The 26,241-nt window shown below is 42.6% G+C and overlaps 1 protein-coding gene and 1 long non-coding RNA gene across 3 annotated transcripts in view; one reads left to right on the top strand and one right to left on the bottom strand.

Moving 5' to 3' along the window:
* LOC140481947 (uncharacterized) overlaps positions 1–26,241 on the bottom strand; it is a 69,903-nt gene that overhangs the window by 18,032 nt on the left and 25,630 nt on the right. Inside the window, exons 2-3 of one of the 2 annotated variants that reach the window (XR_011961637.1) lie at positions 3,832–3,920; positions 2,491–2,574 (exon numbers count right to left, since the gene is read on the bottom strand). This is a non-coding gene — a long non-coding RNA (uncharacterized lncRNA). Of the gene's footprint in view, positions 1–2,490; positions 3,790–3,831; positions 3,921–26,241 lie in introns of those variants that run through there. The other variant, XR_011961636.1, reaches the window with a different exon arrangement.
* LOC140481945 (caspase-8-like) overlaps positions 1–26,241 on the top strand; it is a 65,678-nt gene that overhangs the window by 31,777 nt on the left and 7,660 nt on the right. The window contains exons 3-10 of the mRNA XM_072578690.1: positions 3,914–4,013; positions 5,276–5,414; positions 7,807–7,958; positions 9,585–9,648; positions 10,522–10,584; positions 15,028–15,131; positions 18,572–18,689; positions 21,755–22,241. Of these exons, the coding sequence (XP_072434791.1) occupies positions 3,914–4,013; positions 5,276–5,414; positions 7,807–7,958; positions 9,585–9,648; positions 10,522–10,584; positions 15,028–15,131; positions 18,572–18,689; positions 21,755–22,241 (1,227 nt within the window). The remainder of the gene's footprint in view (positions 1–3,913; positions 4,014–5,275; positions 5,415–7,806; positions 7,959–9,584; positions 9,649–10,521; positions 10,585–15,027; positions 15,132–18,571; positions 18,690–21,754; positions 22,242–26,241) is intronic.

Genomic DNA, 26,241 nt, shown 5'->3' with positions numbered 1-26,241 from the left:
ACTACCTTCTGTCTTCTTCCAGCCAGCCAATTCCTAATCCAAACCTCCAACTCACCCTCAATGCCTTACCTCCGTATTTTTTGCAGTAGCCTACCATGGGGAACCTTATCAAATGCATTACTAAAATCCATATACACCACATCTACCACTTTACCCTCGTCCACCTCCTTAGTCACCTTCTCGAAGAATTCAATAGGTTTGTGCGGCAGGACCTGCCCTTCACAAAACCATGCTGACTATCCCTGATCACATTATTCCTATCCAGATGTTCATAAATCCTACCCCTTCCAATTCTCTCTAAGACTTTGCCCACAACAGAAGTGAGACTCACCGGCCTATAGTTAATAGGGTTATCCCTACTCCCCTCCTTTAACAAGGGAACCACGTTTGCTAGCCTCCAGTCTTCTGGCACTATTCCTGTAGACAACGAGGACATAAAAATCAAGGCCAATGGCTCTGCAATCTCCTCCCTTGCTTCCCAGAGAATCCTAGGATAAATGCCATCAGGCCCAGGGGACTTATCTATTTTCACCCTTTCCAGAATTTCCAACACCTCTTCCCTACATACCTCAAAGCCGTCCATTCTAATTAATTGTGACTCAGTATTCACATTGGCAACAATGTCCTGTTCCTGAGTGAATACTGACGAAAAGTATTCATTCAGTATCTCCCCAATCTCTTCAGCCTCCACACACAACTTCCCACTACTATCCTTGACTGGACCTATTCCTACCCTAGACATTCTTTTATTCCTGACATACCTATAGAAAGCCTTAGGGTTTTCCCTAATCCTACCAACTAAGGACCTTTCATGTCCCCTCCTTGCTGCTCTTAGCTCTCTCTTCAGCTCCTTCCTGGCTACCTTATAACACTCAATCGCCCCAATTGAACCTTCACGCCTCATCTTTACATAGGCCGCCCTCTTCCATTTAATAAGGGATTCCAATTCCTTATTAAACCACGGCTCCCTCACACGACCCTTTCCTCCCTGCCTGACAGGTACATACTTATCTAGGACACTCAATAGTTGCTCCTTGAACAAGCTCCACATATCAATTACGCCCTTGCCTTGAAGCCTACTTTTCCAAGCCATGCATCCTAAGTCATGCCTCACCGCATCATAATTTCCCTGCCCCCCAACTATAATTCTTGCCCTGCAGTGCACACTTATCCCTCTCCATCACTAGAGTAAAAGTCACCGAATTGTGGTCACTGTCCCCAAAGTGCTCACCTACCTCCAATTCTAACACCTGGCCTGGTTCGTTACCCAGAACCAAAGCCAGTATGGCCTCACCTCTTGTTGGCCTGTCTACATATTGTGTCAGGAAACCCTCCTGCATACATTGTTCAAACACCGACCCACCTAACGTACTCGAGCTATAGCTTTCCCAATCAATATCAGGAAAGTTAAAGCCCCCATAACAACCACCCTATTACTTTCACTTTTCTCCTGAATCATCCTCACAATCCTTTCTTCTACGTTTCTCAGACTATTAGGAGGCCTGTAGAAAACTCCCAACAAGGTGACCTCACCTTTCCTATTCCTAACCTCAGCCCAAACTACCTCAGATGGAGAGTCTTCATCCATCGTCCTTTCCACTGCTGTAATACTATCTTTGAAAAGCAATGCCACACCTCCCCCTCTTTTACCCCCACCTCTGTCCCTACTAAAACATTTAAACCCTGGAACCTGCAACAGCCAATCCTGTCCCTGTTCTACCCATGTCTCCGTAATAGCCACAACATCGAAATCCCAGGTACCAACCCACGCTGCAAGTTCACCTACCTTATTTTGTATACTTCTTGCATTGAAGTGTACACACTTCAAGCCACTTTCCTGTTTACAGGCACCCTCCTTGGAGATTGATGCCGTGTTCCTAACCTCCCTACACTCCAGGTCCTGCACACGAAAGCTACAGTCTAGGTTCCATGCCCCTGCAGAGTTAGTTTAAACCTCCCCCCCCCCCCCCCACCAAGAGCACTAGCAAACCTCCCCCCAAGGATACTGGTGCCCCTCAGGTTCAGGTGTCGACCATCCTGTTTATAGAGGTCCCACCTTCCCCAGAAAAAACCCCAGTTATCCAGATACCGGAATCCCTCCCTCCTGCACCATCCCTGTAGCCATGCATTTAACTATTCTCTCTCCCTATTCCTCGACTCTCTATCACGTGGCACGGGTAACAAACCAGAGACAACAACTCTGTTTGTTCTAACTCTGAGCTTCGAACCTAGCTCCCTGAAAGCCTGCCTAACATCCTCAGCCCTCCTCCTACCTATGTCGTTGGTGCCAATGTGGATCACGACTTCAGGCTGTTCCCCCTCCCCCTTAAGGACCCGGAAAACATGATCAGAGACGTCACGTACCCTTGCACCTGGGAGGCAACATACCAAACGTGAGTCTCTCTCGCCCCCACAAAACCGCCTATCTGTGCCTCGAACTATCGAGTCCCCAATAACTATTGCGTGCTTTTATAGGAAAAAAAAACCTACCCAGGTAAGCTTGCGCTACACCAGTTTCCGGGTCCCGGCTGCCCCTCTGGTCTTCGTCACTTCCCCCTGCTGCTCCCGCTCTTTCTGTGAAGATAAAAAAAAACACCGCTGCCCGCTACCGGTAAGTAATTTTAAAACAAACTGTTTTGACTTGCTCAAAATTGCCTCTCCGTCAATCTCTTATTGCATTTAATAGTCTTTCAAAGGTTACTGTGTTGGGTCATACCTGAGCAACTGCTGACATTCAGTAATTAATCTAGTAGGAGGAGAGTACATTGGAAAAGCTACTCATGTTATCAGCCATCCTTAATTCGAGGTTGTGCATTTCAGCTGTGAGTCTTCATATGGTTGAACAGGCCAATTTTTAACCTGTAGATCTTCAGTCACATGGACCAAGATGTTCCACATGGTTATGGGAACCAGGATGCAGGATTTGCTTCCTTTCGTAACATTCTCTTTGGCCACCACTGGGACACAGACTATTTGAGAGGGAGGTGGTGGCGTAGTGCTAATGTCAATGGACCAGTCATGTAGACCACAGACTTAGGTTCTGGAGAAATGAGTTTGAATTGCACTACAGCCCTAAGTTTAAAAAGAAAAGTTGATGGGATGTGGGTGTTGCCTGCTTATTGTCCAGAGGGCAGTTAAGAGGCAACAACATTGCTGTGGGCCACATGTAGGTCAGATCAGATAAGGATCACCGATTTCAATCCATCACGGGCCAGATGGACTTTAACATCTCACAACAATAGTTACATGGTCACTATAAGGCTACCTTTTGTCATCCAGAATTTGTTTTATTGGAAAAGTGGAACCTGGCAGAGAAGCTGTTTTTCAGCCATCCAAGCCATGTATTCAGTTCATTATTGTTGGTTTTGCGTAAGTTTTGCCTGAATGTTGTTTATTTGGCTTCAAGAAGAATACGTGTTTGTTCACCATCTTTCCAGATTAGAGTGGTGCTGGAAAAGCACAGCAGTTCAGGCAGCATCTGAGGAGCAGGAAAATTGACGTTTCAGGCAAAAGCCCTTCATCAGGAATAGAGCACCGTGTTTGTTCCAACAGTCCACCCATTGAATCTGTAAATGGAATTGCCCATGGAATTCCTCTATTGTTCGATGTGTTGCTGATCAACAGTCCAGTTCCAGGGTGACAACTATTGAATACACTAGGATTTTTGTTGATTTGCAGTGATCTTTGTTGGCGAACACTTACTGCTGCAGTTTATAAAAGGCCGAGCAGCTATCACCTCATTAATGATAGCCGATTGATAGAGGTGAAAGAAGTTTAATCACATCATCAAGAAATTATGCTTTAAAGAAATAGGTTGATTTATGCACTTACCACAAGATAGTGATTTCTAGATCTCTGAGCATAATCTGCAAATTTCCTTCAGGAATCAGCCGTAAAACTTCTTTTATTACAGAGTGCTGCTATATAACATTTCGAAAGAGATTAATGGTGAGGAGCTCAGTAACATAAAATTTATACTGCAAGTAGCCAAGAGGAAATCTCAGGATATGAAGGTAAGCTGGATTGCATAGCAGTCTGCTTTATTCATGTGTATGTAACTTCTAAATTTGAATTGTTAAATTCACTAATACATAAAACGTCGGAGAGGAAGTAGGCCATTTGGCCCATTGGGTCTGTTCTGCATTTCAATTGGATTATCGATGATCTAATAATCCTCAATTCTTATTTGCTGCCTTTTTTCTTTTACACTTGACTCCCTTACTAAAAACCTGTCTATCTCAGCCTTGCACATATTTAAGTACCCAGCCTTATGAGCCCTCTATGGTAAAGAATTCTACAGATTCACCACATGCTTAACCCCTTATTCTGAAATTATGCCCTCTGGTCCTCGACTCTGCTACAAGGAGGAAAAGCATTTACCATCTAACCCTTGAAGTCCCCTGAGAATTCTGTATTTTTCAAAAAGGTTTCCTTGTATTCTCCTAAACTCCAGTGAGTACAGGCCCAACATACTCAATCTCCCCGAAAAAGACATTCCCTCTGGACCTAATGAATGTTCTCTAGACTTCCTACAATGCCAGTATATCTTTTCTTAGATAACAGAACCAAAATTTAAAGTTTTACAGAAGTATTCCAGTATGTTTTTACCTTGTATGGTTTTTACAAGATTGCGGAGAAGGAGGAGAAAGTGAGGACTGCAGATGCTGGGGATCAGAGTTGAAATGTGTGGTGCTGGAAAAGCACATCAGGTCAGGCAGCATCTGAGGAGCAGGAGAGTGGATGTGTCTGGCATAAGTCTATCACATTCCTGCTGAAGGGCTTGTGCCAGAAACATCGACTTGTGCTTTCACAAAATTGCCCTCTTTTTGTACTCCCATTTATTGAAAAGGTGTGTTACTTGCTAAAATTACAAAATGGTGAAACTGACTTGGTAAATATGTAACTGGCTGGTATCCACCAAAAGGACTAGGGCTCAATGCTCAGACAATGAAAGTCCTGGTACACGTGTTGCAATTGGCATCCTTGGGATAGCAAGAAACTCACGAGTGCTTCTCCTCCTGACTGCTATCCAGGGCTACAGCTGGAAAGCAATTGCGTGGAATTTGCGCAGGACATGAATAAACTCTGTTGCGATGTCTTCATCTCGTTAAACAGCCTGATGATACTTACTAGTAGCATTTGAAAAGTGGGGGAGTGGGCAACTGTGAAACCATGACATATTAAAGGTTATTTCCTTCAGAACAGCATTGAAGGAAAATGGAAAGAAACCTCACTGAGCCTTTAGAAACTGTTCTTATGATTTGTTTTTCTTCAGAATTTTATGGATGTCTGCATTGATCTGGAAAGGAAGGGACAACTAGCACCAGATAATCTATATGTCCTACTAAATGTCATGAAGGAAATCAAAAGAATTGATCTAAAGCGCAAACTGGAAAAAATTCAAGACATAACTGGTACACAAGATCTTATTCAAAAGTTTGTAAACCTGGGAGCTACTTTTTATTAACTAACATTTCTTTTAGTGGCAGAATTTTGACTTGTGATATGGGGCTTATTAACGAGATTGTCTCATGAGGCAACTCTTCAACCTGGAGCCATAGTTCTCTCTTCTTACTAATGTTCCTCCACTCTAACAACATGTGAAACTCACCAAAAAGAGTTAGCTGTATATCCTTCAGTGGTCAGTTGACGCTGCCTAAACCATGGGCCTTGTATCTTTAGCAAAACATGCAAACACAGGAACAGGAGGAGGCCATTCAGTCCCTTGAGCCTGTACTGCCATTCAGTGAGATCATGGCTGCTCTGTGGCTTAACTTCATATACCTGCCTTTAGCCAAAATCCCTCACTACTTTTGCTTAACAAAAATTTGTCTTAGATTTAGAATTAACAAGTGATCTAGCATCCATTTGCATTTATGGAAGAAAATTCCAAAATCTAGCACCTTTTTTGTGTAGAAGTGCTTCCTAACATCTCTCCTGAATCATCTAGACCTAATTCCTCCCTCGTTCTAGAATACCCAACATGTGGAAATAGTTATCTTTATCTACCCTGTTTTTCTCATTAATATCTCGCAGACTTCCGAATCATTATCTTCTTCTGTCCTGATGCTGCAGTCACTACTCTACTCTTCCTAAGGAAGAATCTGACTTTATTCATAAACTCTTACATGACTTAATGCAACTGTTAAGAACAACATCAAATTTGACATCTGTCATATGTCACATTTGGATGTCACACAATTTCTTGCTGCCGAGCACAATTAAATCACTTTAGTTTTACCTCTATCACGTTCTTTGATAAGTTTAGGGCAATTTTGTTGCTTCCTTCATACTATATGCTCTCTTCATGTCACTAAAATCTAAGCAATGACATCGATTCTTCAGATTTTATGATTCCACTCTTAATCCTTCTTCATCCTTTTTAAACCTTGTTGCTTTCACCATCTATTCTAACCTCAAAAACTCTAAATCTCAGTGGAAAAATATGCTTCCTAAGAAGTTCATTTCTTTTGTTTCTGCCTTATCATCTTTCCCTTGAACAACTATTAACCGTTTATAAAGCATGTGTCCCAACAAAGAGTTGAGTACAGCTCCCATACCAAGGGAAGGTTTTCTATAAACCTCACAAGCCTTGTTTTCAGATAACCTTTCAGCCTTTTTCTTTTAAAAACAAAATTAAACTATGACTCTGGCCTCACCTTTCATTAAATCAAGGTTCATCACAACATTTTATCTAACTTTTACCAGAACCTGGATCACCTGCTGAATTCTTTCCATTCTCTTATAACTGAAAGACTTATAAAATCTTAAACTAGGCATCAAATTGCCCCACTTACTGAATAGCTTTATTGTCTGTTCTGTCTTAGTTGTCTTTCCCACCACTGTGATAGTTCAGTCGGGTTGCATACTCTGGTTTGTGGATTCCTGCAAGTTTGATTGTGTGACATCACACCACATGGCTCATGACCAAGTGATGTCTGATCACAACTTCCGACCATATGGCATTTGATCAGGCGTCATTTCTTCACATACTCTCTAAAAATATGTATTTATCTTCTAAAGGTTAAAAACCCTGAGAGTTGGGTCCTTTTGCTTGTGGTTTTCTACTAGTGGTTGCATCAACATTTGAGACTACACTCTTCCACTACACATTTAATTTTCTAATCTATGATTTTCAGAGCCCCCAGATCAGAATATAGACTCCCTACAGTGTGGAAACAGGCCATTCTGCCCAGCAAGTCCACACCGACCCTCCAAAGAGTAACCCACTCAGACCGATTTTCCCCTACCCTATTACTCTACATTTACCCAGGTAATGCATGTAACCTGCACACTATGGGACAATTTAGCATGGCCAATCCACACAAACCTGCACATCTTTGGACTGTGGGAGGAAACTCACGCAGACACAGGGAGAGCCTGCAAACTCCATACAGACAGTTGGCCGATGCTGGAATCAAACCTGGGTCCCTGGCGTTGTGAGGCAGCAGTGCTAACCACTGAGCCACTGTGCCGCCCACAGGGCGGGTGACAATCATTGATGAGGGTCACCCACCTGATGGTTTTTTTTTCCCAATTCTGATCTCAATAGACATTCTTCTCCAAGCGGTTGAAACTCTCTGCCAGTGACACTGTGAAGTGGCACAATATACACTGCAGTAGGAAGCGCCCAGCTATTCTGAGAGAGTTGGGAATAGTAACTGGCCCAGTAAAGTAAAACTGTACTCTACCACTTGGTTTGCAGTAATTTACTGCGATGTCCACAAGGCAGACATTATTTATTTATTTTTAGACTAATGATATTAAACCACTAATGAATCTCTTACCTTTTTTTTTACTTCTAAGCTACACTTCCACAACAAGAAAGCAGGAGCCAAGCAAAAGAGTCTAACCAAGGGATGTTCCCTGAAGTCAGCTGTCAAGCTCAGACTGATGCCAAACCAGTTGATTCAACAGGAACTGAGAATCAGCATGAACCTCAACCACAGACATCCACTGTAAGAACACAATAAATTACTGTAACTGTCAGATAGGAGTGCACATAGGACTGTCTATGGCATTGTCTTTTCAATCATTAGTATTCTAATGAAGCTCACTATCATGCATTCTCTGACACACTGGGCTACAGAAATCCTAACCACTATAGGTAATGGGCTGAAGGTTCACAAATCGACCCCAGCGCCTGGTTTGACCTGCAGGGATTTCCAAAGTTGCATCAATCTGCAGGTGACCATCTAGTGTTTTGATTTTGTAGCTGTCTGTGGAATCATTTAGAGAAGTCAAAACTGCACTGGGGAGCTTTGGTCTTCATGATTGGATTTAAAATAAAAAAAGAATGTTATCTTGAAAAACTTAAAGCAATCCTGCAAATGGAAATTGCTGCTTTACACGTACTCAGTAAATTATCAGTTCTTGTGTAATTGAAGCGTGTGGCATCCTAGCCCCTCGCTAGCTAGATCAAGCACAACAACAGATACGGAGAACCTAGAAATTGAGAGCTGCCTCTGCAAACTAATTTCAGTTGGTTGCCATTTCAAAAGACTGTTTACTTGAAGAATCCAGTAAGGACAATGTTATGGTACCAGAGGACCACATACTATTGTAACTTGACCCCCAAATCTTGCATGAATCTTCTTCCATCACATAGAGAGTGGTTCACTCTCAGATTGCAGAGGATAAATGTTGCTCACTAGCTTGTTTGTCTTTCTGTTTCTCTCTCTCACTCTGATGAACGCAGCTACTTCTGCTCCTGAGGTCTACATCACACCATGAGATAATTTTCTACCAGTTCTGCATAGACACAAAGATGCTCTTGAAATCCAGTTAAAAATCACACAACACCGGGTTAAAGTCCAACAGGTTTATTTGGAAGCACTAGCTTTCAGAGCACTGCTCCTTCATCAGTTGGTTGATGAACCACCTAATGAAAGAGCAGCGCTCCAAAAGCTAGTGCTTCCAAATAAACCTGTTGGACTATAACCTGGTGTTGTGTGATTTTTAACTTTGTACACCCCAGTCCAACACCGGCTCCTCCACATCTTGAAATCTAGAGCTTACAAATGTTATTTCTCCTTTTTTTTGACTTAATTATTGCTTAATAATTTGATCTCATTATTTTTCTCTCTTGTGACATTTTGCACTAAAAGAAACAATTAAAAGAAGCAGTTGTATGCTGCTTGGAACTTGTAATTGTGAAAGCAGAAAACGAATAATAAATCAAAACCGCAGTAGAAGACCAGTTTACTAAATTTAAGATGGAGTGCATATATTCTGAGTTAACAAACTCCAAACGAATGCATAATGTTGCTCTGCTCTAGAATATGCACTGCTGATCCTCGGGTGACCAATGGTCACACTAAATGTATACTGGTAGATATGGATGCCATGGAGAGGCAGGCAAGCAATCTCTGTCCAGGAACATATTCGGCATGTTATCTTTACAGTCAAATGTCCTGTTAAAATTGACCAGCTAGGCTCTGACATAAAGAGCTTGATTTGACTTAGTCAAAACCTATTCATTAACAGTTAGATTCATAGCCCAAAGGATGAGAGGAGGTGGAGGAAACAGCCAAAACTGGATAAACAGATATATCCAATGACATTGTTCTTTCTTGTTTCTACAGGTGGATGACCCAGCTGTAGAGAAGCCTTGTCCCCAGCAAGGAGGAGGTTCAACGACAGAACACAGTGCGTAGAAACATTTTTTTTTGCACAGCAACTTTATTTCCCTTTCTGTGATGTAGACTGGTAGTTCCAGGGGTGTAAGTCCATCAGTACCAGCTGCACCCTCCCACCCATTTCTATGCATGCCTCGGTGGTGAGCATCAGCAAGCATTTTGTTCATTATGCTTGAGTCTGATCACTGCCCTATTTCACACTTGCAGTGCACATAAAGATCTGGGATATTAATAACCAGATGTCAGAGTGTTAGCATGTATTATCTCTCCCCAGATGCTCACCTAAACGATGCAGCTCTTCACAAACTGCCAAATGCTGAGATCGATATTGATCAGACATTGAAATGAAACCCTCTCAGCATCATGGATCTATGCCAGACCAACTGATGTATTTATCCACCTCAGGATACTCAACTGACAGTCTTGAGATTGAACAATCCTGCCCAATTTATAACATGCCCTATTGCAGGCAGACGGTTGCTAGGTTCCAGCACACCAGGGTTCCACCAATAGCTCATAAAACTAACCATTCCTCATTCACCCTCCCTGATACTGAGGTTAGTTGTAATGGCCCTTATTGAAACGGATCAACAGCACAAGGATATCAACCGACTCATGTTATGATCTGACTCACCATCTTAAATGTTAATGCACTTAATTATACGTGTCATCCACCAGATATATTGCTGCAATACACAAAGGTGACATTGACAGTGTTTTCAAAAACTACAAACTCTCCAACTGAAAAGGAAATGGGCTGCAAGTGTACAGGGACACCAGCACCTTCCAAGGGCAATTTGAACGGTCAATAAAAACTGATGATGCCTGACCTTGTGAATGAAGATGAAAACTGTTTTATGTTTTATTATTAATCTGCTTTTAGATTTAAATTCCATTGGCAATCTGCACACAGCTGTGGAAAAATTAAGATTGGAATCAACATCAGGTGAGATAAATTAGTTTTTCATGTACTGCTCTTGTGGCAATGGTAGTACCCATATCTCTAGACCAGGAGGCCCATATTCAAGTCCCACCTGCCCCAATGGTGTGTTATAATATCTCTGATTGATTAGAAAAGAATTCTGTTATGTACTGCTTCCCAATACTATCCTTTCATTTTTTGTCTTAGTCCAAATCTCTCCTGACAATAGTCTCCTTTTGAGGGCAGAAACCAGTGTAAAGTATGCCTGCCCATAATATGATCACAAGATGGCGGCAATGGAGTTTGATCCTGAGCCTGGGGCCTGCCTACTCCATCCCCTTTTCTATTTTTCCCCTTTCCTTTGGTTATTTGCTAACTTTACCTTCTTATTAAGAGCGTTGGCAGCGGCAATGTGGGTCTGGCGCAGACGTGTGGCGAGTTTTTGGATTCCCACCAGCGGAGGCAACATTCAGCTCACTTCAAGATGTGGTAGAATCGGTGGATGCATCGGTGAGGCCAGACGGCAGCACAGACTTGAGTCAATGGCAGCGGGGTTGGATTTGGGACCGGTGTGGACCCAATGGCACCGATGGTGGTGGCATTGCGAGGTTGGCTAGGGAGGACTCATGCTGGAGGCGACATGGTGCCGAAGAGTAGTGACTTTGTTCCAGCAATGGCTGGCTTTGCGGCTGCCTGATTGCTTTGTGCTTGTGTTGGTCTCAGTATTGGGGTGGGGCAGCACCTGGATCCGGACCCAAGGCATAGCTTTTAAGTTGAACATTTCTTTATTTCTTGCCTTTACCTTCTATATTTTGGTTTATTTTCTGTGCTTCAAGATGGCACCGGAGAGTGGCGACACCATACAACACCTTTACAAAATACATGTGACAATAATAAATCAAATCACTCTACATGAACCACAACAGCTGGATCCTCCTTCTTCAAGTTTCTCACCAGCTACATGAAGACATCCTTAACCCTCGCCATTAGACCTCTTTGTTGCAGGCAGCAGAGTACAGAATTTATTGCCCTTTGTATGCTGTTTTCTTTCATTGCCACCATTCTTTTTGCAATTCACATGTGAATGGTGTCCTTCACTCTGGTGCCATAGACAATCCATTCATCCACCTTGCAATCATCCTCCTACTCTACACAGGAAGGAGGCACCTTGTACATGCTAGAAAAAGTCAAGGCCTGAGGCTCCTTCACCAATACGTGCCGATCCTCCCATCCAACTGACTCACAGTCACATCCTCCTGTTCATGATCAATGACGACTGTAAAATTCTGCCATCCTAAGGGGTGTTATCATTGCCCAGAACAAAATGGTCAGCTAACTTCTCTGTCCCTGCATCACAGAGTCGACAGCAAGGTCTCCTGCTCAGTGACCAAGCTGTAGCTCCTCAGGCTATTGAATTTAAATACAGGCAACTTTGGCTTTGATCACAGGACAAACCTCATTCTGCAATCACAACACATCACCTGCCTGCCATTTTTATAATGCATTCATTATAGAATATAGAACAATACAGCACAGTACAGGCCCTTCGGTCTTCAATGTTTTTTTAGATTAGATTCCCTACAGTGTGGAAACAGGCCCTTCAGCACAACCAGTCCACACCGACCCTCCGAAGAGTAACCCACCCAGACCTATTTCCTTCTGACTCATGCACCTAACACTATGGGCAATTTAGCATGGCCAATTCACCTAACTGTGGGAGGAAACCGGAGCACCTGGAGGAAACCCACGCAGACACCGGGAGAATGTGCAAACTCCACACAGACAGTTGCCCGAGGTTGGAATCGAACCTGGGACCCTGGCACTGTGAGGCAGCAGGGCTAACCACTGAGCCAACATGCCGCCCTTTATCGACCTTTTATCCTACTCTAAGATCAAATATACCCACATATCCAAGAGTCGCTTACTAGTCCCTAATGGATCTGACTCTACTACCACTGCTAGCAGTGCATTCCACACACCCACCACGCTCTGCATAAAGAACTGACCTCTGACATCTCCTTGAAATCTTCCCCCAGACACCTTAAAATTATACCTCCTCATGATAAAAATTTCCGCTCTGGGAAAAAGTCTCTGGCTATCCCCTCTATCTATGCCTCTTATCATCTTGTACACCTCTATCAAGTCACCTCTCATCCTTCTTCGCTCCAATAAGAAAAGCCCTAGTTCCCTCAATCTTTCTTCATAAGACATGCCCTTCAGTCCAGGCAGCATCCTGGTAAATCTCCTCTGTATAGCTTCCACATCTTTCTTATAATAAGGCAACAATAACTAAACATAATATTCCAAGTGTGGTGTAATCAGAGCTGTATAGAGCTGCAGCTCTTAAACTCAATCCCTGTGCTAATGAAAGCCAACACACCAAACACCTTCTTAATAACCCTATCAACTTGGGTGGCAACTTTGAAGGATCTATGGACAAGTACCCCAAGATCCCTCTGTTCATCTACACTACCAAGAATCCTGCCTTTAACCCTGTAATCTGCATTCAAATTCAACCTTCCAAAGTGAATCACTGCCAACTTTTCCAGGTAGAACGCCATCTGCCACTTATCTGCATCCTGTCAATGTCCTGTTGCAAAATACAACAGTCTTCCACACAATTCACAACTCCACCAATCTCCGTGTCATTGGCAAACTTACTATCCCACATTTACACTTCTTCATCCAAGTCATTCATAAAATCACAAAGAGCAGAGTGCTAGGAACAGATCCCTGTGGAACACCACTGGTCACCGAGCACCTGACTGAGTACTTTCCATTTACTACCACCCTCTGTCTTCCATGTGCCAGCCAATTCTGTATCCAGACAGCCAAATTTCCCTGTATCTTATGTCTTCTTACGTTCTGAATGAGCCTACCATGAGGAACCCCATCAAACGCCTTGCTAAAATCCATATATACCACTACTCTACCTTCAACAATGTGTTTTGTCATATCCTCAAAGAATTGTATAAGGTTTGTGAGGCCTTGACCTGCCCCTCACAACGCCATGCTGACTATCTCTAATCAAATTATGCTTTTCCAAGTAATCATAAATCCTGTCTTTTAGAATCCTCTCCAATAATTTGCCCACCACCGACATAAGATTGACTGGTCTGTAATTCCCAGGTTTATCCCTACACCTTTTATTGAACAAGAGAATAACATTTACCACCCTCCAATCATCTGGTATTATTCCAGTGGACAGTGAGGACGCAAAGATCATCGCTATATCTTATTATTCTTATTTAATGTTGTACTTGCCCTGGAAATGTTTGATGGGACAATAGAAAGAGAGTTTAACTTTACTGTATTTGCCTTGGGAGTGCTTGATGATGAGGCAACGTGGAGATTGCTTTACTTTGTATTTGAACAATGCTCTACCTGTCCTAGGTGTGGTTTGATGGGGGACAGTGCAATTGGGGTCTCTATTCTGTATCTAATCCTGTGCCGTATCTGCCCTGAGAATGTGAAATGGGGACAGTGTAGACGGACCTTTACTTTTTATCTAACCCCATGATGCAGCTGTCCTGGGAACGTTTGATAGGGACAGCGCAAAGGCAGTTTTACGCTGTATCTAATCGTTTGCTTTTCCTATCATGGAAGTATTTGATAGAGACACTGGGTGTCTGAAATGGAAAAGGTTTTGCTACCAAGCAAAAATATTGCCAGAAGTTTAGCTTCAAGCACTTTTTTAAAGGTAATATTATTTAATTAATAGCTAATTAATGTAGTTTAAATGAAGTAATTTCAACTACTCAGCACCCAAATAACTAGTAACAAGGGAGATTTTCAAGGCATGCTCTCCTTTATGGATAGTCACTGTCATGTTTTCAGGGTGTCCAATGGCAGAGAGAAAACAAAAATGATCATTTAATATTTTAAGTCAATGTATTAACTGCTTACATAAATTTGCTCTGGGCATGATCAAAAATCTTACTTCAACCTTCTGCATGCGAAACAGACTTGCAAATTTACTTAAGCTCTCTTGTAGCGTGCAGAAGTGAAGGACAACACAAATTCACTAAAGATCCTCAGATAGCACCTTCCAAACCCATAACCACTTCCATCTTGAAGGACAAGGGCAGCAGATATAGGGGAACACCACCACCTTGAAGTTCTCCATCAAGTCACTCCCCATCCTGACTTAGAAATACATTGCCATTCCTTCATTGTCGCTGGGTCAAAATCCTGGAATCCCCCCTCTCTAGTGGCATTGTGGATTGCCCACAGCATGAGGACTGCTGCGGTTCAAGAAGGCAACTCACCACCACTTAATCAAGGACATTTAGAGCTGGGCAAGAAGTGCTGGCCACAAATGAAAAACATAAAAATACAAGAGCACGTTTCCGAAAGTCGTTAAACTACTCTCCATTCCTTTGGAAAACTGTATAAAGTTCGGTATGTGTAAAAAATCAAATCCTGCAGCAGCATAATAATATTCTGTTGTCTCTCTGACCCATTCAGCAGAAATTTCGAGAACCTCCTCAGTGATTGCAACATCCTCCCTTCCTCAACACATCTCGACACAGACAAGTTCACAGTCAGACACAAGTCAGACCAACAGCCAGGTCAGTGAAGAACGTGATAATCAATGTTCTGATTTCTTTAAAAGGTGCTCCTCCCTTTTCTAAGAAAGTAGACTGCATCTCAGGCAGCACACATCACTCATTATCTTCTTTGAACTTGTCAGATAGATTTTGTTTAAGATTAGATTCCCTATAATATGGAAACAGGCCCTTCGGCCCAACAAGTCCACACCGACCCTCCAAAGAGTAATCCACCCAGAACCGTTTCCCTACATTTACCCCTGACTAATGCACGAAGCACTATGGGCAATTTAGCATGGTCAATTCACCTGGCCAGCACATCTTTGGATTGTGGGGGGAAACCTGAGCACCCGGAGGAAACCCACGCAGACAAGGGGAGAATGTGCAAACTCCACATAGACAGTCGCCCAAGATGGGAATCGAACCCAGGTTCCTGGCACTGTGAGGCAGCAGTACTAACCACTGAGCCACTGTGCCGCCCACCAAGCCACCATTCCGTTATAGGTATTACTGGGATGGCTATAACAGAAGTGGAACGAGAGAAAAAGTGGATGATGTTACAAATCAGGATGAGTCATAAGTAAACTGATAGTGCTCTAGGCTGACGAGCTTCTAGGTTCAGAGTTCAGCCTAGAGTCTTAAAAGAGGTTGCTATTAAGTAAAATCTAATGCTATTAAGTATGCTAATTTTCCCAAATTCCCTTGATTTCAGAAAGGTTTCATTAGACTGAAAGGTAGCAAATGTACTGAGGCAGATCACAGAAAACTATGGACCAGTTAGCATGATGCCTATTGAGGGGAAGGTGTTAGAATTGATTATTAAAGAGGTTATAGCTGGACACTTCGAGAAAACTCAAGGAAGGTAGGAACAATCAGCATGGTTTTGTCAAAAGAAAATTATGTTTGACTAAATTATTAAAGCCCTCTGAAGGAATAGCATAAAGGGGAATCTGTAAATATGCTGTACTTGGAATTGCCAGAAGGCACTTGAAAAGGTGCCACATCAAAGGTTATCATGAACAACAAAGCTCATAGCGTAAGAGCAATATATAAGCATGGATAGAAGGTTGAATGGCTGACAGAAAATAGAAACTTTGCATAAACACGTCTTTGTATGATTTGCAGAACATGACAAGTGGAATTCTCCAAAGATTTGTGCTGAGGCCTCCATGTTTTTCCAATTTATATTAATAACTTAGATGAAGGGAGCAAAGGCATGGTATCTAGATTTGCAATGATCCCAGGATAGGTAGGAAAGAATATAACACAAAAGAAGTTTGCAGAAGAATTTGATAAATTGTTACCTAGGTGCACTTATATAGTACGATCTGCTTGTAAAACATGTAAGACCACGCCTTTCACTGTACCTCGGTACACGTTACAGTAATAAAGCAAATCAAATCAAAGATTGAATAAGTGGGAAAGATTCTGACAGATGGAGAATAATGTGTGTAAGTGAAATTGGCTCACTTTGGCAGGAAGAATGGAGGAGCAGTAATTAAACAGAGAATGACCGAAGAGTTCTAAGGTGCAGAGGGATTTCAGACCATGAGTCACAAAAAGGTTTGTATATAGATACAGCACATAGTCAAAGAGATTAATGGGATGTTATTCTTATTATGAGAGGAATTGAACATAAAAGTAAGTATGTTATAGTTCAATTGTATAGGACATTGATGAAACCATATCTCAAATAGTGTGTGCAGATTTGGGTTCCTTATTTAAGGAAGGATGTAAATACATTGAAGGTGGTTTGAAGAAGGTTTACAAGATTGATACCTGGATAGAGTGGATTGTATCATGAGGATAACTTGGACAGGCTGGAATGTAGGTGACTTGATTGAATTTTATAAGATCCTGAATGGTCTTGACAAGGTAGACGTAAAAAAAAATTCCTCTTGTGGTGGATAATTCCTCTTGTCCAGAGCCAGGAGACATTGATTTTTCAAATTAAGGGTTGCCCAATTTTCCAAGGTTATACATTCTTCCAACATGTGGTGTCCTTGAATTGAACACAAACTGAGACTTAATCTGTGATTAAAGATTTACCATAACATTCTTGTTTCATGTTCAATTCCACTATTCTCAAACCTTAAAATCCCATATTTTAAACTGCCTTTTCAGCCGGTCTTGCCTCAACTTGTGAAAGATGCAATTTAACAGTGTCTAGGGATTAAATTTGGAATTTTTTTTTTGTATGACTCAATGTTGCCAATGGAGTGCCAAGAATGTTATTAAAGAAACTGAGCAGCACTTTTATACCGGGAAATTGGGAATGAAAATTCTTCAGGTTTTGTGCTCAAACAATTCTCAATGTTCCTTCCCCTATATTTTGACAGGTGGATAAAAATTTTAGCAGTTAATTGATAAGACAATATTAGATCAACCAAAGAGAGAACTTTACTCTGTGTATAGCCAGTTCTGTACCTGTCTTGGGAGTATTTGTAAGGGTCCACTTCATCTGGTTATTATTTCATTGTCATGTGCACCTTGACCTGCTGCTACACATTGCACAAATTGTAATGTTGTTTGAGCCCAGTCTCAGAAAGCATGATGACAAGATTGCAGTATTTTCATTTCTTGCACTAGCTGGTGGTTTGCTGGTATTAGCACTGGTTGAGTCAAAGTTAATGACATGGAATTATTTTGGACAGCAGAGAACAGAAATAGTCATCCCAGCATTTGTATATGAGCCCAGTTTCAAACAGAGAAAAGTTACATTCCAACATGCTGAATTACTCATTTCTGAAACATCTTGTTGTAATGAGATGTGCCTTTAGGAAAGATTTGTTCTGTCATGTTTCTTTTGAAGGCAAGTGTTGTAAATTGTAACTGAGCTGTCTGCTCTGAGCCCAGCAATGTAACTGGCTTTGGTTTGTTTTAAAACAGGCAAAAGAAGCATGAGTGGGTGGGGTCAAGTTCCCACAGAACCAGGATTTTAGTTTAACTTTCAGTAGCTGTTTGGGTTTGCAAGCAGCTTTACACTTCTCCCTACTACAGCAAAACACTTGAATTCTCCCTCCCTCCCTCCCCCTCTCTCTCACACTCTCTCACTCACACACACACAGTTTTCTCTTGATGTCCTTTCCTCCTGAATTGGAAAATTACATGTGAGACCATTTGTTTTACTGAATTTGCCTTTGCCATACTGGAGCAGTTGCTGTGTCATAGTTAAACAATATTATTCTGTTACGGTTTCCAATAGACTTGTTATTCCAATCCTTTCTTTCTTTACAAATTTTAGTCACAGTGTAAGAATAAAGTGTGTTTTGCCTCAAGCCTGGTAGTTTGACCAATCGAATTGCATCCGGAAGTGCCTTACACTTCCCTTTACAAGTAAGAAGTTGTCAGGGTCTAGGCTATCTTCTTAACATATTTTGAGGCAGTTTGGTCTGGTTCATAACAATGTTTATAAAATTGGTCACCTTTTGATGTATTTCATGTTGTGTTCACTGTTTCAGCAGTGCATTGAAGTGTACAAAATGGATAGTGAGCCACTTGGAATCTGCTTAATACTGAACAACAAATTGTTTCCTGGAACCAACTTGAAAGAAAGAAATGGGACAGATTGTGATGCAGGTAAAGTTCAAAAGTTCTAACCTATATGCATTTGGAGGCAATTGGAAAGATGTGTTCTTTATTCATTTGTGGGCATCGCTGGCTGGGCAGTATTTCTTGCCTGCATCCAGGTTGCCCTTGAGAAGTTGTTGCTGAGCTGTCATGTTGAACCACTGCAGTCCATGTGCTGTACGTTGACCCACAATGCCATTAGGAAGAAAATTCCAGGATTTTGATTCAGTAATAGTGAAAAAAAATGATGATATATTTATTTCCAAGTCAGATTGGTGACTGGCTTGGAGGGCAACCCGTAGGTGGTAATATTCCCAAGTTTCTGCAGCCCTTATCCTTCTAGATAGAAGTTGTCATGGATTTGGAAGGTGTTGTCTAAGGATCATTGGTGTTTTCTACAATGCACCTTGTAAATCGTACACACTGCTGCTACTGAGCATTGGTGTTGGAAGGTGTGGATGCTTATGGATGTGGTGCTAATCAAGTGCACTACTTTCTCCTGGATGGTGTCAAGCTTCATAAGTGTTGTTGGAGCTGCACCCATCCAGGCAACTGGTTAGTATTGCATCACACTCCTGACTTGTGCCTTGTAAATGATTGACAACCTTTGGGGTGTCAGAAGGTGAATTACTCACCATAGTATTCCTAGGTGTCTCATGGACATCTACTACAAACTCACCAACTCCCACAGCTACCTGGACCACACCTACTCCCACCCTGCCTCATGTAAAATGCCATCCCTTATTCCCAGTTCCTCCACCTCTGCCATATCTGCTCCCAGGATAACCAGTTCCACCACAGAACATCTCAGATGGACTCCTTCTTCAAAGACTGCAATTTCCCCTTCCACATGGTTGGTGATGCCCTCCAGTGCATCTCCTCCACTTCCTGCACCTCCTCCCTTGAACCCCACCCCTTCAATCGCAACAAGGACACAACTCCCTTGGTCCTCACCTTCCACCCCACAAACCTCCAGATACATCACATCATCCTCTGCCACTTCTGCAACCTACAAACAGACCCCACCACTACAGATATATTTCCCTCCCCACCTCTATGTGCATTTCAGAGAGACCATTCCCTCTGCAACTCCCTTATCAGATCCACACCACCCACCAGCCCACACCCCACTCCCGGCACCTTACCCTTCCACTACAGGAAGTACAAAACCTGCGCCCACACCTCCCCCCTCACCTTCGTCCAAGGCCCCAAACGATCCTTCCACATCTGACAGAGATTTACCTGTACTTCCACACAAGTCATCCACTGTATCCACTGCACCTAATGTGGTCTCCTCTACATTGGGGAGGCAGGACGTCAACTTGCGGATCGTTTCAGAGAACATCTCCAGCATTCCCGCATCAACCAACCCCAACGCCCCGTGGCCAAACACTTTAACTTCCCCTCCCACTCCACCAAGGGCATGCAAGTCCTGGGTCTCCTCCACTGCTAAACCCTAACCACCTGATGCCTCAAGGAAGAATGCCTTGGGCCCCTGCTACCATATGAACTCAATACGGATTTCACCAGTTTCCTCATTCCCCCTCCCCCCACCTTATCCTAGTCCCAAGCCTCCAACTCAGCACCGCCCTCTTGATCTGTCCATCTTCCTTCCAAACAAAACACTTCCTCCTCCTCTCTGACCTATCACCTTCCTCCTCCCCACTTTCATCTACCAGTTATCTTCCCCCAGTCCCACCCCCTTCCCATTTATCTCTCAGCACCCCCGGCCCACACGCCATATTCCTGATGAAGGGCTTACGCCCGAAACGCCGATTCTCTTGGTCCTTAGATGCTGCCTGACCTACTGTGCTTTTCCAGCACCAAACTCTCTTAACCTCTGATCTGCTTTTATAGCCACTGTGTTTATGTGGTGAGTCCAGATGAATTTCTAGCCAGTGGTAACCCCCAGGATGTTGACAGTGAGGGGTCCCAAATGGTGGTAAACATTGTGCAATCACTGGCAATCTTCCCCACTTCTGACCTTATAATCGAGGAAAGGTCATTGATGAAGCAGCTGTAGATGGCTGGGCCTCCGACACTATCCTGAGGATCTCTTGCAGAGATGTCCTGAAACCGAGATGACTGACCTCCAACAATGACAAGAATCTTTCTGAGTTCTATGTATGATTCTAATCAACAGAGAGTTTGAACCTGATACCCATTTTTTATTTGATTCCTGTTTTGCTAAGGCTCCTTGATGCCATACTTGCTCGAATGTTGCCTTAATGTTACGGACTGTCATTCTCATCTCATCCTGACATAGTCATACTCACAGAATCATACCTTACAGACAATGTCTCAGACACCACCATCACCATCTGTCCCACTGGCAAGGTAAATCAAGCAGAGGTGTGGCACACTGGTATACAGTCAGGAGGAAGTTGTCCTGGGAGTCTTCAACATTGTCTATGGACCCCATGAAGTCTCATTGCTTCAGGTTAAAAATTGGAAAGGACATCTGCTGATTATCAGTTGGTGAATCAGCAGTCCTCTTTGTTTAACAACATTTGGACAAAGCACGGAGGCTGGCAAGGGTACAACATGTACTCTGGATCATGCAGTTTTTCATGCTGTCCCTAACTGGAATTAGTTTCCATCTACTCTGTTCCCCTTAATAGCTTGATAACTTCTTGGCCATACACCCCTGAATTTTTCCTCATAATCGAGTGCTTGCAATCCAGGTAACATTCTCGTAGGTGGGAGTTGCATTCCCTCCAAGGCCAGTATATCCTCCTGAAGATGTGATCGAACTTTGTATAAGTGCAGCTTAACATTCCTTCTTCACATTCTCAGCCTCTTGCTGGAAAGATTAGAATGTTTGATTATTTTCTTCATCTAGTCATGATATTTTGATGGCTTATGTGAACCAGAAAGTCTTTGTGTTCCACTGGACCCAAGATGGATGACCTTAGATTTATCTACTTTGAAATCCATTGAGTTAATTTATTAAAATGGCTTTGGAATTATATGCTTCCATTAACACTGCTGTCTATTTTATATGGTTATATGATTCTTTGTTCCATTATCTATATTATTAAAAGATAATAAATGTATTTTTAATTTCTTTGCAGAAAAGCTAACTCAAGTGTTTAAAATGTTGGGATTTCACATAGTCAGAGAAAACAACTTAACAGTGAAACGTATGGAAGAAGTACTGCTCACGTATCAAACATTTGATCATAATGATTGTTTTGTGTGTTGCATCCTCTCACATGGTGAAAAAGACGCAGTTGTGGGAACTGATGGAGAACTTCTTCCTATCAAAAAGATCAGGTCCATGTTTTCAGGGTCTCAGTGTTGCTCACTGCTGGAGAAACCCAAGGTCTTCTTTATACAAGCATGTCAAGGCCAAGATTCACAAAGAGCATGCCAAGTGATGAACGATTTCACAAGCAGCAGCTCTGAGCTTGAAACTGATGCAATGACATATTCCATCCCAGAGGACAGAGATTTCCTGATTGGAATGTCTACTGTTGCTGATTGTGTTTCCTACAGGACGCATAAAGGCTCCTGGTTCATTCAAGAACTGTGTAACTGCTTGGAAGAATTATGCCCCCGGTAAGTAAGTGGTTTTATTTCCTTCCTTTTGTTGAAGTTATTGGCCTACAGTTTCATAGACACCAGTGGCCCCAGCACTCTAAACGAGATACCGTACTGATGCGCATGCCGTGATGGAGAGCTTCAGCAGATGTTCCAATGGAGCATCAGAGTAAAGCTTGATTGGCTCTGACTGCTGCGTCCACAATTCAGCATTCTTTCCGAAAGCTAACAAACAGTTCTATACTGCCAGTATGTTTTAATCAAAATCTATGCTTTTACGATTACAGTATCGAAAGAAATATGCAAGATGGCATTGAACACTTTTTCTGATTTTCCTCTTTGGCAAGATGGTGACATAGTGGTCATGCCATTTGGGATGTGGCTGTTGGTGAAATTTTAATCCAGGTCATAGAAATGTCAGTAATGGTGACGATGTAAATTATTGTTGATTGTTGTAAAGGCCCATCTGATTCACTAATGCCATTGAGGGAAGCAAAGCTGCCATCTCTACCAGCTGTGGACCACATGTGACCTCCAGATCCCATGGCAGATTGCCTACCCTGTGAAACAGCTGAGCAAGTCACTCAGCTCAAGAGCAATTACTTAAGGATGGGAAGCAAATGCTGACCTTGCCATTGATGCCCACATTCCCTGAAATGTTTTGTTTTTAAAAAGAACGCTGTTTTGTACTTTGAATTTCTCGATATGGTCTTTTTGTCGTAGAGGTCTACAGCATGGAAACAGCTCCTTCGGTCCATGCTGACCAGTTTTCACAATTAAACGAGTCGAATTTGCCTCCATTTGGTCCATTTTGCTCCATAATTATCCCATCCATGTACCTGTCTAAATGTTTCTTAAATGATGAAATTGTACTCGCTTCCACCACTACCTCTGGCAGCCTGTTCCAGACACTCACCACCCTCTGTGTGAAAAAACTCCCCAGCTGAGCCCTTTGGTATCGCTCCCCTCTCCACTTAAACCAATGCCCTCTAGGTTTAGACTTCCCTCCATGGGGAAAAGCTATCTACCTTATCTATGCCTCCATGATTTTATAGACCTCTCTAAGGTTAACCCTCAGTTTCCTATCCTCCAGTGAAAAAAGTCCCAGCCTCTCCGGAGAACTCAAACCTTCAAGTCCAGGTATCTAGTTTAATAATATTTTTCTATTGTAGGACAACCAAAATGTATGTAGTACTCTCAATGCAGTCACAATAATGTCTTGTTTAGCTACAACAAGATGTCCCAACTTCTATACACAGTGCTCTGACCGATGAAAGCAAGCATGCCAATAGCCTTCTTCACCATCCTGTCTAACTTGCTCCCATTAACAGCTGTACTGTCCTCAAACTTCTCTTTCATCTCCCTCCTGTTTTGGATCCCACTACACTGCCAGATTAGTTTAAACAATCCAGGGTGGTTCTAGCAAATCTCCCTGCTAGGATATTGGAGCCTCTCCAGTTCAGATGCAACCCATACCTCTTGTACAGGTCACCTTTACCCCACAAGAGATCCCAGTGATCCAAAAATCCAAATGCCTGCCCTGTGTATGAGCTCTCAAGTCACACATTCACCTGCAAAATCCTCTTATTCCTACTGTCACTAACATGTGACCATAGATGTAGTCAAGAAATCACTACCATTGAAGTCCTGCATGTTGATCTCCTGCCTAATTCCCTATAATCACTCTTATAGACCTTCAACCTTTTGCTGCATTCTAATGTTTTCTTCATTCTCGAAGTTTCAAGCATGTTGTCAAGATTGTCATTTATTGCCTGTCTCGAGTTGTCCTGAGAATAATATGGGCCATTGCCTCCAACTGCGCTCAATTCAAGCTAGCAATGAGTATTTGCTATGCTCCTGAATGAGTCTTGTAGCCTCTGCACAGGTTTTAAATTTGCTTATTTCTCCACAGATGCTGCCAGACCTGCTGAGTTTCTCCAGCACTTTTTGTTTCAGATTTCCAGCACACACAGTTCTTTATTTTATACAAATAAAGTGATTGTTGGTCCTCTACAGACAGAGAATAGAGAGCTAATGGTATATAATACGGAAATGGCAGATCATATGTACAATTTGCTTCAGTCTTCACAAAAGAGAAGATAAAAATATTTCTAGTAATAGCTATAATTTAGGAAGTAGAAGGAAAGAAGAATAATCACTAGGAAGAGGTATGAAGCAAAGTCTTATGGTATTAAGCAGAATTGGAATTGTGGGGTGACAAGTCTCTGGGTTCAGATGGACTTCATCCGAGGATCTTAAAAGATGTGTTGTTAATTTTCCAAATTTTCCTTTAATTGGGAAAGTGTCCAGCAGGGTGGATACTTAATACAGTTCAGTGGGTGAGGCCCTTGATGAATACATCAATATTCACAACGGAGAATAATATGGTGGATGGTGAGCCTTAAGAGGCATGTGTTGATATTCTAGGGCATGTCAATATAAAAAATGGGAGATATAAGGAAAAGCACGAAGGTTGACAAGTCCCCAGGACGCAATGGGATCTATACAGAATGCTGTGGGAGGCAGGTGGGGAAATTGCTGGGATCTTGTACGAATTCTTTGTATCTTCTTTCGTCACAGGAGAGGTCCCAGGGGACTGGAAAATTGTCTGCATTGTTCCTTTATTTTAGAACAGCAACAGAGGTGATCTGAGAAATCACAGGTTGGTAAGCCTTATTCCAGTGGTAGGGTAATTATTGGAGAAGGTTCTTATGGATAGGATTCCTTCACATTTGGAAAAATATGGATTTATTAGCGTGGTTTGTGCAGGTTGTATGCTTGAGTTTCTTGAGGAAGTGACAAATATAATTGATGAGGACAAGGTGGAAGATGTTCTATGGACTTTAGCAAGGCATTTAAAATGTTCCCTCATGGCAGGCTGAGACAAAAGACCTGGGTTCACATGAGTTCTACAGTGAGCTGTTAAGGTGGGTGCAAAACTGATGTGTCATAGAAGATAACTGTGGCGGCACGGTGGCACAGTGGTTAGCACTGCTGCCTCACAGCGCCTGAGACCCGGGTTCAATTCTCCGCCTCAGGCGACTGACTGTGTGGAGTTTGCACGTTCTCCCCGTGTCTGCGTGGGTTTCCTCCCACAGTCCAAAGATGTGCAGGCCAGGTGAATTGGCTATGCTAAATTGCCCATAGTGTTAGGTAAGGGGTAAATGTAGATGTAGGGGTATGGGTGGGTTACGCTTCGGCGGGGCGGTGTGGACTTGTTGGGCCGAAGGGCCTGTTTCCACACTGTAAGTAATCTAATCTAATCTATAAAGATGAGCACTGAAAGGGTGTGTTTCTGACTAGAGATCTGTGATAGTATTGTTCTGCAGGATTCAATGTTGTTTATAATATATATAAATGATTTGGAAGAGAATGTGGGTGGCCTGAATAGTAAGTATTTAGATGACGTAAAGATTGGGGGAGCTGCAGTTAGTGAGGATTACCAGAGGATTACCTGGGCGGCAACCCGGGTTCAATTCCCGCCTCAGGCGACTCACTGTGTGGAGTTTGCACATTCTCCCCGTGTCTGCGTGGGTTTCCTCCGGGTGCTCCGGTTTCCTCCCACAATCCAAAGATGTGCAGGGCAGGTGAATTGGCCATGCTAAATTGTCCGTAGTGTTAGGTAAGGGGTAGATGTAGGGGTATGGGTGGGTACGCTTCGGCGGGGCGGTGTGGACTTGTTGGGCCGAAGGGCCTGTTTCCACACTGTAAGTAATCTAATATAGATAGACTACAGACTATGGTGGAGAAATGGCAGATGGAGTTTAATCCGGACAAATACAAGATGATGTATTTTGGAAGATTTACTGCAGGAGGAAAACATACAGTAAATTACTGAAACTTTTGTAACACCAACGAACAGAGGGATTTAGGCATACAGCCCACAGTTCCTTGTAAGTGGCAACAAAAGAGATTAAGATGGTCAAGAAGGCACATTGCATGCTTGCCTTCATGAGTTGGGGCACAGAGTACAAAAGTTGTCAGTCATGTTACAGCTCCAGCTGCATAACTTTAGTTA

This window comes from Chiloscyllium punctatum, chromosome 10, assembly GCF_047496795.1.
Source record: "Chiloscyllium punctatum isolate Juve2018m chromosome 10, sChiPun1.3, whole genome shotgun sequence".
NCBI classification, from domain to species: Eukaryota; Metazoa; Chordata; class Chondrichthyes; order Orectolobiformes; family Hemiscylliidae; genus Chiloscyllium; species Chiloscyllium punctatum.
Note: the sequence above shows the minus strand (reverse complement) of the source record. Positions and strands in the feature narration are given on the sequence as shown.